We start from the raw sequence: 14,648 nt of genomic DNA, 5'->3' as shown, positions 1-14,648 counted from the left end.
GGGTTATTACGGTACCCTATGATGCCGAGAGGCTATTGGTAGATAGATGCTGGGTCCCGATTGGATCAGCCGCCTACTGGCTCCACCCAGTAAGGCGGAGTATAAGAGCTCGGGTTCTCCCAGCAGCCGCATTCTGTAACTGTGCTTCTGGGTAACAAGTCTGCGTAATAAAGCCATCGATTGACTCCTTCTCATCCCGCCTCGTGAGTGATTGATTGTGCTACAATTTATTACGCAAACTTTAAAGAACATGGAGCTCCGAATTACTCCGGAGTGTCTGCGAAACAGCCCCCACGCGGCAAACTCAGCGGCCACTTTTAAACACTGGTTAGCGTGTTTTGAAGGATACCTCCGAACGGCCACATGTGTACCTACAGAAGACCAGAAAATGCAGGTCCTGCATTCCAGGGTGAGCCCGGAAATCTACACTCTCATAGAGGATGCGGACGATTTCCAGGCAGCGCTCGCCATGCTGAGAGGAATCTACGTTCGACCCGTCAACCTGGTCTACGCACGCCACCAGCTCGCGACGAGATGGCAAATCCCCGGGGAATAGCTGGATGAATTCTACAGTGCGCTGTTAATACTGGGGAGAAATTGCAACTGCCCACCGGTTTCGGCTCATGAACATACGGAGCTACTGATTCGGGATGCTTTCGTGGCAGGTATGCTTTCGTCCCAAATTCACCAGCGATTGCTGGAAAGAGACTCTTAGGCCTCAAGAAGGCACGGGCCCTCGCTGCCTTGCTCTATGTGGCATCGCAGAACACCCGTGCCTATGCCCCCGACCGCGCGGCAGCCCCTTGGACACCGTGGACCCCTGCCGCGACCGAACCCCCGACACCCCCCGCCCCCCCTCAGGCCTGTGCTGCCAGATCGCCAGATCACCCGGGGGGCCCCCGCTGCTACTTTTGTTGGCAAGCGAAACACCCCCGACTGCGCTGCCCGGTCCGCTCAGCCCTCTGTAAAGGGTGCGGCAAAAAGGGGCACTTTGTAGCAGTGTACCAGACCCGGGGGGTCGCCGCAATCTCCGGGAGAGAACTAGGACCCCAACCTCAACCCCCCCAATGATCCATGTGCGACCAACGGGTGCCGCCGTCTTGGGTCCCGGACTCCATGCGGGAGGAATGGGCGCCGCCATTTTGTGCTCCTCCGGCCACGTGCGATCAATGGGCGGCGCCATCGTGTCCACCTCCGACCGCGTGCAACCCGTGGACGCCGCCATCTTGGCTGATGGCTAAGGACCCCGGGATGGACGGCCCCACGGGGCCTGAGGAAAACGCCCCGATGCAGCAACAGCGACTGGCTTCGGTGACCCTGGACCAGTCGCGGCCCCGAATGCTCCAAACGGCAACAGCGACGGTACTCATAAACGGGTACGAGACGGCCTGCCTGATCGACTCTGGGAGCACGGAGAGTTCTATACATCCCGATACGGTAAGGCGCTGTTCCCTTCCGATCCACCGGAGTAATCAAAAGATTTTCCTGGCAGCAGGATCCCATTCTGTAGAGATCAACGGGTTCTGCATCGCGAACCTCACGGTGCAGGGGAGGGAGTTCAAGAACTACCGGCTTTACGTCCTCCCCCACCGCTGCGCTGCCACACTCCTGGAGTTGGATTTTCAGTGCAACCTCCAGAGATTAACGTTTCAATTCAGCGGCCCTATACCCCCACTCACTATCTGCGGCCTCGCGACCCTCAAGGTCAACTCGCCTTCCCTGTTTGCGAACCTCACCCCGGATTGCAAACCCGTCGCCACTAGGAGCAGACAGTACAGCACCCAGGACCGAACCTTTATCCGGCCAGAAGTCCAGCGGCTGCTGAGGGAAGGCATAATCCAGGCCAGCAATAGTCCCTGGAGAGCTCAGGTGGTAGTTGTAAAGATCGGGGAGAAGCAGAGGATGGTCATAGACTATAGTCAAACCATCAATAGGTACACAAAGCTGGATGCGTACCCTCTCCCCCGCATATCCAACATGGTAAATCGGATTGCACAATACAAGGTCTTTTCCACGGTGGACCTTAAGTCCGCCTATCACCAGCTCCCCATCCGCCCAAGCGACCGCAAATACACTGCTTTTAAAGCAGATGGGCGGCCCTACCACTTTTTAAGGGTTCCATTCGGCGTCACTAATGGAGTCTCGGTCTTCCAACGGGAGATGGACCGAATGGTTGACCGGTACGTTTTGCGGGCCACGTTTCCTACCTCGATAACGTCACCATCTGCGGCCACGATCAGCAGGACCACGACGCCAACCTCTGCAAATACCTCCAGACCGCAAAAACCCTGAATCTCACATGCAACAGGGAGAAATGCAAGTTTATCACCGACCGTCTAGCCATCCTCGGCTACGTAGTGCGAAATGGAGTTATAGGCCCAGACCCTGAACGCATGCGCCCCCTTATGGAATTCCCCCTCCCTCACTGCTCCAAGGCCCTGAAACTCGATCGACGAGTCCCTCCCCTTCCAAGTCGAGAGCAACGCGTCCGACGTGGTTCTGGTGGCCACCCTCAACCAAGCGGGCAGACCCGTGACCTTTTTCTCACGCACCCTCCACGCCTCAGAAATCCGCCACTCCTCAGTGGAAATCCGCCACTCCTCAGTGGAAAAGGAGGCCCAGACCATAGTGGAAGCTGTGCGACATTGGAGGCATTACCTGGCCGGCAGGAGATTCACTCTCCTCACTGACCGATGGTCGGTTGCCTTCATGTTCGATAATGCACAGCGGGGCAAGATCAAGAACGCCAAGATCTTGCGGTGGAGGATCGAACTCTCCACCTATAACTATGAGATCTTGTATCGTCCCGGAAAGCTGAACGAGCCTTCCGATGCCCTGTCCCGCGGCACATGTGCCAACGCACAAGTGGACCGCCTCCGAGCCCTCCACGAGGACCTCTGCCACCCGGGGGGGTCACTCGGTTCTATCACTTCGTGAAGACCCGCAACCTGCCCTACTCCATCGAGGATGTCAGAACAGCCACCAGGAACTGCCAAATCTGTGCAGAGTGCAAACCACACTTCTACAGGCCAGATAAATCGCACCTGATAAAGGCTTCCCGTCCCTTTGAGCGCCTCAGTCTGGACTTCAAAGGCCCCCTCCCCTTCACCGACCGCAACATGTACTTCCTGAACGTGATTGACGAGTACTCCCGTTTCCCATTCGCCATCCCCTGCCCCCCGACATGACCGTGGCCACTGTCATTAAAGCCCTCTGCACCATCTTTATACTGTTCGGTTTCCCCGCCTACATACATAGCGATAGGGGGTCCTCCTTCATGAGCGACGAACTGCGTCAATTCCTGCTCAGCAAAGCATTGCCTCGAGCAGGACGACCAGTTACAACCCCCGGGGTAACGGACAGGTAGAGAGGGAGAACGGAACGGTCTGGAAGACCGTCCTGCTGGCCCTGCGGTCCAGAAATCTCCCAGTCTCCCGCTGGCAGGAAGTCCTCCCGGACGCCCTCCACTCCATCCGGTCGCTGCTTTGTACCACGACAAATCTCTGCGGGACCTGGCGCCCACCGGCACTCCACACATCCCCCCCCAACACCAATCACCCCCTCCCTCCCACCGGCGCACCCCACAGTCGCCCCCTTCCCAGGTGGATCAGTCCTTCCCCCGGCCCTGCCTAGGGGTAGTGAAGCAGGAAGAGACATCGCTACGCTCCCAGAGATGACGGTGCCTGAGCCTGCGCCTGCATCACCCCCGGGGCTGAGACGATCGGGGAGGACGACCAGGGCACCCATTCGACTCATCAAATCTTTATAACAAAGCAAGAAATGCCTCTGTAAATAATTCAGTTGCCCAGTAATAGCGGCATTGTAAATAGTGCTAGTAGTTTGATATCGGAGCATAGCCGCTGTGTTAGTGGCATCCCAGGTACCGACTCTGTAAACCCCTACCACCATACGGCCCACTACCCCTCACCGGATTCCTTTTTAACAAGGGGTGAATGTGGTGGTATGCATTAGGGGTATTACGGGTACCCTGTGATGGCGAGAGGCTATTGGTGGATAGATGCCGGGTCCCGATTGGATCAGCCGCCTACTGGCTCCACCCAGTAAGACGGAGTATAAGAGCCCGGGTTCTCCCGGCAGCCGAATTCTGTAACTGTGCTGCTGGGGAACAAGTCTGCGTAATAAAGCTATCGATTGACTTCTTCTCATCTCGTCTCATGAGTGATTGATTGTGCTACAGCGATATCATGATAGCATTGTTTCAACTGCTTCCAGCACATGCAGGAGAGATCCACACAAAGGCCCCTCTCTATTATGGCAGGAGCAGTTGGTTGCACGGCAGGCATTCCCAGCTTTCATTGTGCCACCTGCAACTGAATTTCATATCCAAAGTCACAACATAAGAAAACAGAAATTGAAGAGAAACGGGGAAATGAACAGCGAAAATGAGGAGCTTCTGTAATAAACCCTTGAAAAGCTACTTCATGTCACCAACTTGTGACAGAAATAAAGATGGATAGAAACAAATGTACATGTTGGTTGAAAACATTCTATTTTTTGCCTCTTCTGGGACATTCTGTCAATCAGAATAACAATAGAAAATTGTTAAAAAGGGTACAAAACAATCTGTTTTGCCTCTTTTGGAGATTATTTGTCAAAGGGATATCAGAATTACAATATGAAATGTATTTCCAGCTTTAATTAAAGCAAAACCTGGTTTTGAATGGTTGTGCATCCAAGATAATGAAACTTCAGGGCTGGGATTCTCCGAGCCCACGCCGGGTCGGAGAATCGCCGGGGCCGCGGGAAATTCCCGCCATGCCGCTCTGAGGCCAGGCCCGGTGACCGGAGAATCGGCACTAATCGCGCCCGTGCGGTCGCCGCGGCGCCAATTGGGCTGCTGAACTAGGGCCCCGCGGCGATTCTCCGCGGGCGACCGGCGGAACTCCCGCCGGCATGGTTTACATCTGGTACCACCCGGTGGGAGCTCGGATCACGGCCGGGACCCTGCTAGCCTCCTGGAATACGGAGAATCACCCCGGACCTTCGAGGAAAAGGTCCAGAGTGCTTCTCGCCCGTTTTCCAGTGGGTGTGGGGACTTAGTCCCCAAAAGGGAGAATCCCATCCCAGGTGTCCAAAATGAACAGCTTGTCTTCATTAAATTCTTGATAAATGAAATGAATAAAAATCGCTTATTGTCACAAGTAGGCTTCAATGAAGTTACTGTGAAAAGCCCCTAGTCGCCACATTCCGGCGCCTGTTCGGGGAGGCTGGTACGGGAATTGCACCGTGCTGCTGGCCTGCTTTGGTCTGCTTTCAAAGCCAGCGATTTAGCCCTGTGCTAAACAGCCCCTATAATAATAATAATATAATAATAATAATAATATAATAATAAAAGCTTTCAAAGAGAAATATGCTCAGTATAGAAGCTCAAGTCCTTTATTTAGACTGAAGACAAGCTTACAAATCTTTTTTTTTAAATTGTTACTTGCATCTCTTTATGACATAAATTGAATGCAAAAAGATGACTGCACTACAGTAAGTATACTCAATTACTGTAGCCTACAACTTATATCGAGGTATCGCAGATAATTTATGCCAAAATTCTAACATTCTAACAAAATTCTAGCCAGCAGTAAAATTGGAAAGCCTGCTTCAATGAGGGATGAAGACTAGCAAAGGAATTCAACAATCCTTTCAGACACAGAGATTTATACGGGTCAAGTAACATAGTAATTCCATGGAGAACGATAATGTTGCAGTTATATTAAATCTCAACGGCACCTGGACCATTGTTTTTCTGTAGGGAGGCAATGGCGTCATGGTATTGTTATTGGGCTCGTAATCCAGAGACCCAGAGACTCAGGTTTGGGCGAAATTTGAATTCAATAATAATCTGGAATGAAATACCTAATGATAACCGCGATTGTCGTAAAAACCCATCATGCTCACTTATATCCTTTCGGGAAGGAAATATGCCTTCCTTGCAAAGAGAGGGAGCTAACGTTTCAAAGACTCGACAAAGAGCCATCCAGACTCAAAACGTTGGGCAGGATTTAACGAAAAGAAACAGAATCACAATTCAGGCGCATTTAGCGGATGTTTCTCGGCAATGAGACTCTTTTTTGGGGGCCTCTGCGAGGAACACCCCGCTAAGGCGGCACTTAGCTTCATTTCCTGCACTGATACGTTCAGCTCGTCAGTGCAAGGAGAGATCCCCAATCTGCCCGATCTCTGCCCCCCCCCCCCCCCCCCCACCTCTTCAGCGGCCTCCGGACCCTCCCAACCCCCTAACGTTCCAATTAAGGAATCCTCGTGCCCTCCCCCCCTCACCCCGGCATGGGCACACTGGCACCAGGCACCTTGGTAGTGGCAGCCTAGCAGTGCCACCTGGGCACCCTAAGTGCCACTGTGGCACAGCCAAGGTGCCTGGGTGGCATCAGGGTGCCAGGTCCCACCCTGCCTAGAGCCCGACCATCCAGGGGCCTCCGATCACCTGGAAGCACCCCCCCCCCCCCCCGCACCCCCGCCAACTACCATTACACCTGGTCCACGTTTGGGGAAACCAGTGCTAAACGGAGCCACAGCGAGATCTCCCAGGTGTGAGCATTCGATCCCACGCCTTGGGATACTCCGTCGCAGACATATTCACGTGAGCCGAACTGCTCACCTGAATATGCAAATCTGGATCCCGCCCAGTGAGGGCGAGATCCAGATTGCAACGCCTCGCAAGATCGCGTTGGACAAGATTTGCCAGCCTCATTGCGTCACCGCACGGACGCGACGAGGCCATTGGCTCCCTTCTTTCTCCACAGATGCTGTTAGACCTGCTGAGATTGTCCAGTATTTTCCGTTTTTGTTTCAGATTCCAGCAAACACAGTCATTTACTTTTAATCTGCCTTCCTTACCTGGTCTGGTGTACATGCGACTCTGATGCCCACATTCCACAAAATAATTTTTTTTTAATTGTTTCACCACTATCCTTCTCCCATTACTGAAGCTCAGTAAAAGCAGAGCTCTGCTCTCCAGCTTCTGGTTACTGGCTAAGCTCCTGCTACTGTACAGCCATTCAGAGTCAATAATAAATTTGGAGTCATTTGAGTTACCAAACCAAGGTCTCCTTCCATGAAGGACATTAATACACCAGCTGGGCATTTTTATCTGGTGCAAGCCCAAATTACTACATTAAGTTAATTTGCCGTTGTTACTATTAAAATGACATGACCGTGACATGACCATGGTACAAACCTTATTGTGAAAGATCTGAATCATCAGCGTAAATTCTTCACCTCACCCTACCAGGGCTCAAACTAATTTTTTTTCTTTTCAAGGGCTCTTTCTGAGAAAAAAAGATGCTGGGCTTAATTTTCTCAAGGATCACTTTTTCATTTTTTTGTCTTCTCCTTTTTCATTAACTCTTGTATTCGGTGATGCGGTCACGTGATAAGACAGGGGGGGGGTTTGTTGAATAGAGTTGGTACCCAACCCCAAAGCCGATCCCAGGTGAACATAGAACATAGAACATAGAAAATACAGCACAGAACAGGCCCTTCGGCCCACGATGTTGTGCCAAACCTTTGTCCTAGATTAATCATAGATTATCATTGAATTTACAGTGCAGAAGGAGGCCATTCGGCCCCCCGAGTCCGCACCAGCTCCTGGAAAGAGCACCCCACCCAAACCCAACACCTCCACCCAACACCAAGGGAAATTTGGACATTAAGGGCAATTTATCATTGGCCAATTCACCTAACCCGCACATCTTTGGATTGTGGGAGGAAACCGGAGCACCCGGAGGAAACCCAGGCAGACACGGGGAGGACGTGCAGACTCCGCACAGACAGTGACCCAAGCCGGAATCGAACCTGGGACCCTGGAGCTGTGAAGCAATTGTGCTATCCACAATGCTACCGTGCTGCCCTTGAGAACAAATAAATCTACACTATATCATTTAACCGTAATCCATGTACCTATCCAATAGCTGCTTGAAGGTCCCTAATGTTTCCGACTCAACTACTTCCACAGGCAGTGCATTCCATGCCCCCACTACTCTCTGGGTAAAGAACCTACCTCTGATATCCCTCCTATATCTTCCACCTTTCACCTTAAATTTATGTCCCCTTGTAATGGTTCGTTCCACCCGGGGAAAAAGTCTCTGACTGTCTACTCTATCTATTCCCCTGATCATCTTATAAACCTCTATCAAGTCGCCCCTCATCCTTCTCCGTTCTAATGAGAAAAGGCCTAGCACCCTCAACCTTTCCTCGTAAGACCTACTCTCCATTCCAGGCAACATCCTGGTAAATCTTCTTTGCACCTTTTCCAAAGCTTCCACATCCTTCCTAAAATGAGGCGACCAGGTGGCCACAGGAATGAGCAAGTGCAGAGGTGGGATGGGTAGAAAGCCCGCCTAGGTTCTCTAGTTGCAATAGAAGCAGGTAGGTCCTCTTTCCCACACACCTCACATCACCTCTCCACTTCTACTCTCCATGCTAACTCATGCCCCCACCCACGCCCACTCCAACAGCATCGGGATATAAGGTATATAGAATAAAAATCATTGGTTTACACTTCATCTAAAATGTTGCAATAATTCTAAATTTGGCAAAATTTAAAGCAGTCCTGTACCTTTTCCTTTTACACCAACGTGACTAATTTTCCTCCTCTTTTTAGGGTACGAGGATTTTTTCACCATCAATGAAGTGGCAATGACGGGCTTTTCAATTTTGGTTGCATACATATTCTGAGACTCAGAATCTTTCAATCTTTGTTCCATTTCCTGAAAAGGAGAAAAAATGGATATTAAAAATAATTCAAGGCTATCACTTGACTTCTCCAACTGCCTAATGGATGTAACAGTAGGCTATGCGTAATACACAGTATGCACAAAATTTTGCATGAAGGAGGGTTACAGTTATGATTCCAGATCTATGGCGATTTAGGTAAACCTAAGTTGGGATTCCAGTTGAAACAACAATTGGCCTCAGCACCTTTTGGATAAGGAGAGATTGCCAACTTGGATGAAAACACCAAAAAGGTATCATTGGCCATTAAGAGTATCCAATCAACAAAAGGCATATACTTTTAAAGCAAACCAACTAGTCTCCAATCATCCAACCCATGCTTTGTGTACAATTTTACAAATGTAAACATTCCAATTAAAGCCAAGAGCAAAATAGAAGAAATTTGATTCAGCTTTCTTTGAGATAAAACAACTTTGTTGTTGCGAAAGAATGCAATGGAAAATGGGCCAGAGGTGAATGAAGAGGTGGGGGAGCCACGATAGGGGCAGGAATAACGGAAGCTGTTGACAAGGTTTCCTCTCCAGATCATACCCACCACATTCCAGCACAAAAGAAATAAGAAACGAAAAAGAGATGTAACACAAGAGAGGACAGCCAAAGGAACAAAAGGAAGTGTTAGGGAATGAGAAGCCAAAGAAAAGCAAACATACGTGCAAGTCAGAAATAGAGTTACAGAGGGAAACAGCAATATGAAGATGACTGATAAGTAACAGCGAGACCATTCTTTCTCTTCAATGTGTACAGCACAGGATATCCATTTTGTTGAGAGAATGAATGAGTGGTGTGTTTGTAATAACTAATCCTACAGATCCATCTTTTGGATAATATGAGCACTGCAGCCATTTAACAAAAGGAACTCCTTGGAAATAAGCATCCAGAGATGTTATGAATGAAACAACGTCAAGTTTTAGGACGAGTTTCATTGATTCACTAAGAAAACATTCCTGGTTTTGCTCCAAAATCATAGGAATGTATTTTGACTTTGTAAAACTTATTTTCAGCAAGAACATGATATTGTATAAAGAGGACATCAATTATTTCTGTAATACCATGTCACAAAGTGAATGCAGTTTTAAATATCCGTTATGGATCAAAGAATGGATTCCTGCTGGTCAGTGTCACGTGATGTGTTGTGACGTCTGCAGTGTGCGTGTGCATGGGCTTTGAGCAGATCACTACCTTGTTTGAATGAGCAACATCACTAATAAGCCTCTCATCATGTTTTACAAGAATCCAGAGAGTGGGCACCTCCATACTTCTTTCTTTGTGGCAACAATGAAATATAACAGGAGAGTGTGGAATACAGACAATGTGTCATGCTACTTACACATGTTAATGATTTCTGCATGCAGCCAGCAATTCTCGTATTGTTCTTGTGTCAATTCTTGTGACAGAGGATCCAACATCATTACTAATTTACGCCGCTTAAAGCTAGCCTTTGTAGTGTGGCTGAGTAGGTGGTGGGAGCTGTTCGAGAAGTAAAACGGACCTAGGAAAGAGTGTAGAATGGCTGACCATGGCATCTGCAGGCACTCCAATTTTCCCACTCTGAATTGGAAGAGATGCAGCATTTAACAAGTGTCGCACAAAGGAGTTTTAGCAAAATTAAAGTAAATAGAATCAGGGGAACAACGCGCCCCTGGTTGGAGTCACACCTAGCACAAAGAAAGATTGTTGTAGTTGTTGAAGGTCAATCGTCTCAGCCATAGGATATTGCTGCAGGAGTTCCTGAGTGGAGTGTCTGAGGCCCAACCACCTCCAGCTGCTTCATCAATGACCTTCTCTCCATCAACAGGTCAGAAGTGGGGTTGTTTGCTGATGATAGCATTGTTCAGTACCATTCGCATTTCTTCAATTACTGAAACAACCATCAAGACCTGGACAACATTCAGGCTTGAGCTCATTAGTGGCAAGTAACATTTGTGCCAGGCAATGACAACATTCACCAAGAATGAAATAACCATCTCCCCTTGACATTAAATTAGAATCCCCTACCATAATATCCTGGCGGGTTACCATTGACCAGAAAGTTAACTGGACTAAAATAAATACTGTGGATGTAAGTTCGGGCCAGAGGCTGGTAATCCTGCAGTGAGTAACTTACCTTCTGATTCCTGCCAGTAAACAGATAATTTTAGTATTTATATTTTGGGGTATTAGAAATATGGGGTGCGATTTTCCCACCATAATGCGCACAGCACTGATCCCGTTACATTGGTTGCATAACAGGAGAAGCCAAAAGCAGGTGTCGCGCCAGGCACTAAGCTACACATGACCAGCTGCGCTCAACGTGATCTGGATCAGATCACGCCCAGCGTGATCTAGATCAGCATAGTTAAATGAGTCATCAAATTCATTTAAATGTGCACAGTCCATTCAAAGCCAGTCGCTCAACTCCCGGTATTCATTGGCCCCACCAGCGAGGCCCGACACTGGCTCGAATTAGTACTGGGGCACGATTTAACCAAAAATATTTAAGGACATGATTCTCTGGAAAGGTTTGTAAGTGTTGTAGCCAGCGGGAATTGCCACAAGCTTCCTGTTGCTCAGCCCAGCAAGGCCGGCAATGCTATTCAACATTAATTGGTCCACTAAATGAGGCCTCACAGGCTTCTCATAAGTGAAGGCTCGTCAGTCGATTCGCCAGCACCGCGCTCACCAGCAGCCCATCAACAAGGTCGAGCAGCACTTAAACTGCACTTGCTCAACCAACCCCAGCCTGTTCACAACAATGGCCCCGAGTAGACCAGCCCCAAGATTCGGGGATCATAGAATCATCGGATTTACAGTGCAGAAGGAGGCCATTCGGCCCATCGAGTCTGCACCGGCTCTTGGAAAGAGCACCCTACCCAAGCCCACGCCATCACTCTGTCCCCGTAACCCCACCCGGCCTTTTTTGGACACTAAGGGCAATTTAGCATGGCCAATCCACCTAACCTACACATCTTTGGACTGTGGGAGGAAACCGGAGCGCCCGGAGGAAACCCACGCAGACAAGGGGAGAACGTGCAGACTCCGCACAGACAGTGACCAAAGCCGGGAATCGAACCTGTGACCCTGGAGCTGTGAAGCAACTGTGCTAGCCACTATGCTCGTGTTGTTCTGGGGAGGCTGCTAGACGCTGTTTAGGCCAGGGGGGATGTCCTGTTCCCCCAGGGGTCCCAGAGGGTTAGCCGTAGGACACACCAGTGCTGCCTGGGACGATGGCGACAGTTGTGAGCACCGGGAGTGTGACCAGGAGGACTGGCCTTTGGTTCAGGAAGATCAATGACCTACACAGGGCAGCATGTGTGAGTAGACACCAATGCCCCCCACTCCCTGAGACCTGTCCGTCCCCATGGGAGCATCCACCCTCCCTCCACCCCCTCCCCATTCAACCCCAGCCAATCAACCTTCCCTTCACAGCACCCCTCCCACCATTGTAAACCACGTGTGTGGCTAACGATGCCCTCTCTGTTTCTCCTCAAGAAAAGCCCTCCAATAATCGCCAGGAGAGGGCCCAGACTGGTGGAGAGGTGACACAATTAAGAATCCTCACTGGCCAGGACAATCAGAGGGAGGTGTCAGCATCATTCCAGCAGATCTATAACTGCTTGGAGGAGTCACAGAGGCTACGGGTGTAGGAGATGTCGCCGGCAATGAGTGGCACCAAGGCCAACACTGCTAGGGTGGCAACCGCAGTGGAGAGCCTGGTGCATGACGTTGGCACCATTAGTGAAGGTGTCCAAGGCGTTGCATAGTCGGTGACGGCCATTGCTCAAGATCTCGACAGAATGTCTGCCTCACTGAGGGATATCACCTCAGGCTGACCTCGATGAGATTCCGCAGGACATTTCCCACTTTCAGATGGGAATGGCCGAGGCTCTCCAGAGCTTGTCCCAGTCACAGGTGGGCATTGCCGAGGTTCTGCAGAGCATGTCCCAATCACTGAGGAACATCGGCAAGGGATTCAGCAAATTGTTGCAGACCATGAGGAATCACCAAGGTTGGCAGAGCCAGATGATTTAGGGGCACCCAGGACTTGAACCAGCTGCTCTTCCGTCCCAAGATAAACCCCAGGGTCCTATGGGCACCGGGTGGGAGGAGGGAGCATTGGGTGCCAACCCAGACCCATCCCATGGAGTGGGGATGGTGGCCATCAGCTCCCCCAAGTTTCACCCCTCTGATGAGGCTGCATCTCGCAGTCAGCACACAGGACAGGGGGGCACAGCTGTGCATGTGCCATCGACAAGTATGCCAGGGCCCTCCAGCCCCAGAGGACGCCTGCCAGTGGCATCGATGGCCACGGGACAGGGTAAGCAGCTGGCTGCCTCCACCTCTGATGTGCATCCCAGGGAGACAACTAGGAATCATGGTAGAGCGAGGAAGGCCAAGCACATCGAAGATCACTGAGGGCACCGGGGAAGGGAAGAACGGGGTGGGGGATATAGATCGAGGGTGACGGTGTGGATCTGTGGCACCATCGGGAGAGTGGGGAATTGAATTACACATTAAACACCCTTGTGGACAAACAGTATGATGACTCTGTCACTTTCATCCGCAATGCTGGCCAAACTCCGACCCCTTGGCCCATTTCTCCAGGCATCGCCCCGTCCCCGGGCACACTGCGTGCAGATGATGGGTGTGAGCGAGCACTCAGTAGACAGGCAGGGGTCAGACTATGGCATAGATTGAGGCTCACCAGCGCTCAGCTCTCAGCGGGTTATCATCTGCCCTCGACAGTGACCCGCTGACAGTGCCGACACAGTCCCGTCATCCTGGAGGGATGTGACAAATACCTTGGGAGGGTGGGAAATGGGAGTGGGCAGTGACGGACCAGGCCACCTCCTAAGTGAATCGGGCGAGGATGAGGGCCTCCCTGGCCGCCAGGCATGCCGCTGCCACCTGTCCTGCAGCCTCCAGTGGCGCCTCAGGTTCTTCTCCAGCCTCATCCTCCAGCCCCGCTGGTCCGGCGCTGCCCCATCATCCTCCTCTTTCGAGGTGGCCACATGTTCCTTATCACCAACCTCCAGCTCATCGCCACATGTGAGGTTGTGGAGGGCACGGCAGACCACAACAAAACGGGCGCCCCTCCGGGCGGTGTATTGCAGTGCCCAACCAGAGTTGTTGAGCCATTGGAACCGCACTTTGAGTAGTCTGATGCATCACTCAATCACAGCCCGGGTAGCCACATGGGACTCGTTGTACAGGGTCTCCACTTCGGTCACCGGCCTCCGTGCCGGTCCCCAAGGGACCTGTGTGGTATCTTACAGGTTACAGCCCACAGCTGCATCTGACTAGTCATGGATGCCCTGTATGCACAGGCGGAGAGGCATCGAAGAGGCCGGGGATGACTCACTGTCCCAGGATGTAGCTGTCGCGCACAAGCTCCAGGAAGCGTGCATTATCTTCATCTGGTGGTCGCACACGAGCCGTATGTTGAGGGAGTGGAACATTTTTCTGTTAACATAGGGCATCCCCAGATGGCCCGATGAGCGCAGGGTAACATGCGTGGCATCTATTACCCCCTGGACCTAGGACATCCCGGTGATGGCGGAGAAACCTGCAGCCTGGGTACTTTGCTGGGCTTGGTCCATGTTAGTTATCCGCCTGGGCATACAGGGCATCCATGATTAGTCTGATGCACCTGTGGGCTGTGGCCTGTAAGATGCCACACAGGTCCCCGCTCGAGCCCTGGAACGATCCTGAGGCGTAAATGTTCTGGGCTGCGGTAACCTTGACAGCCAAGGGAGCGGATGTCCTCCTCCTCCATGTGATATAGTATAATAATCTTTCTTGTCACAAGTAGGCTTACACCAACACTGCAATGAAGTTACTGTGAAAAGGCCCTCGTCGCCACATTGGCACAGGTGCCGCACCGTCACTTTGTTGAGGCAGTGCCTCCT

General features: G+C 51.1%; 1 protein-coding gene across 1 annotated transcript in view; it reads right to left on the bottom strand.

Moving 5' to 3' along the window:
* Positions 1-14,648, bottom strand: part of LOC140399129 (regulator of G-protein signaling 3-like) — a 369,904-nt gene that overhangs the window by 337,878 nt on the left and 17,378 nt on the right. Inside the window, exon 2 of the mRNA XM_072488325.1 lies at positions 8,588-8,738. Coding sequence (XP_072344426.1) covers positions 8,588-8,735 — 148 coding nt within the window. The 5' untranslated portion in view covers positions 8,736-8,738. The remainder of the gene's footprint in view (positions 1-8,587; positions 8,739-14,648) is intronic.

This window comes from Scyliorhinus torazame, chromosome 22 (assembly GCF_047496885.1).
Source record: "Scyliorhinus torazame isolate Kashiwa2021f chromosome 22, sScyTor2.1, whole genome shotgun sequence".
NCBI classification, from domain to species: Eukaryota; Metazoa; Chordata; class Chondrichthyes; order Carcharhiniformes; family Scyliorhinidae; genus Scyliorhinus; species Scyliorhinus torazame.
Note: the sequence above shows the minus strand (reverse complement) of the source record. Positions and strands in the feature narration are given on the sequence as shown.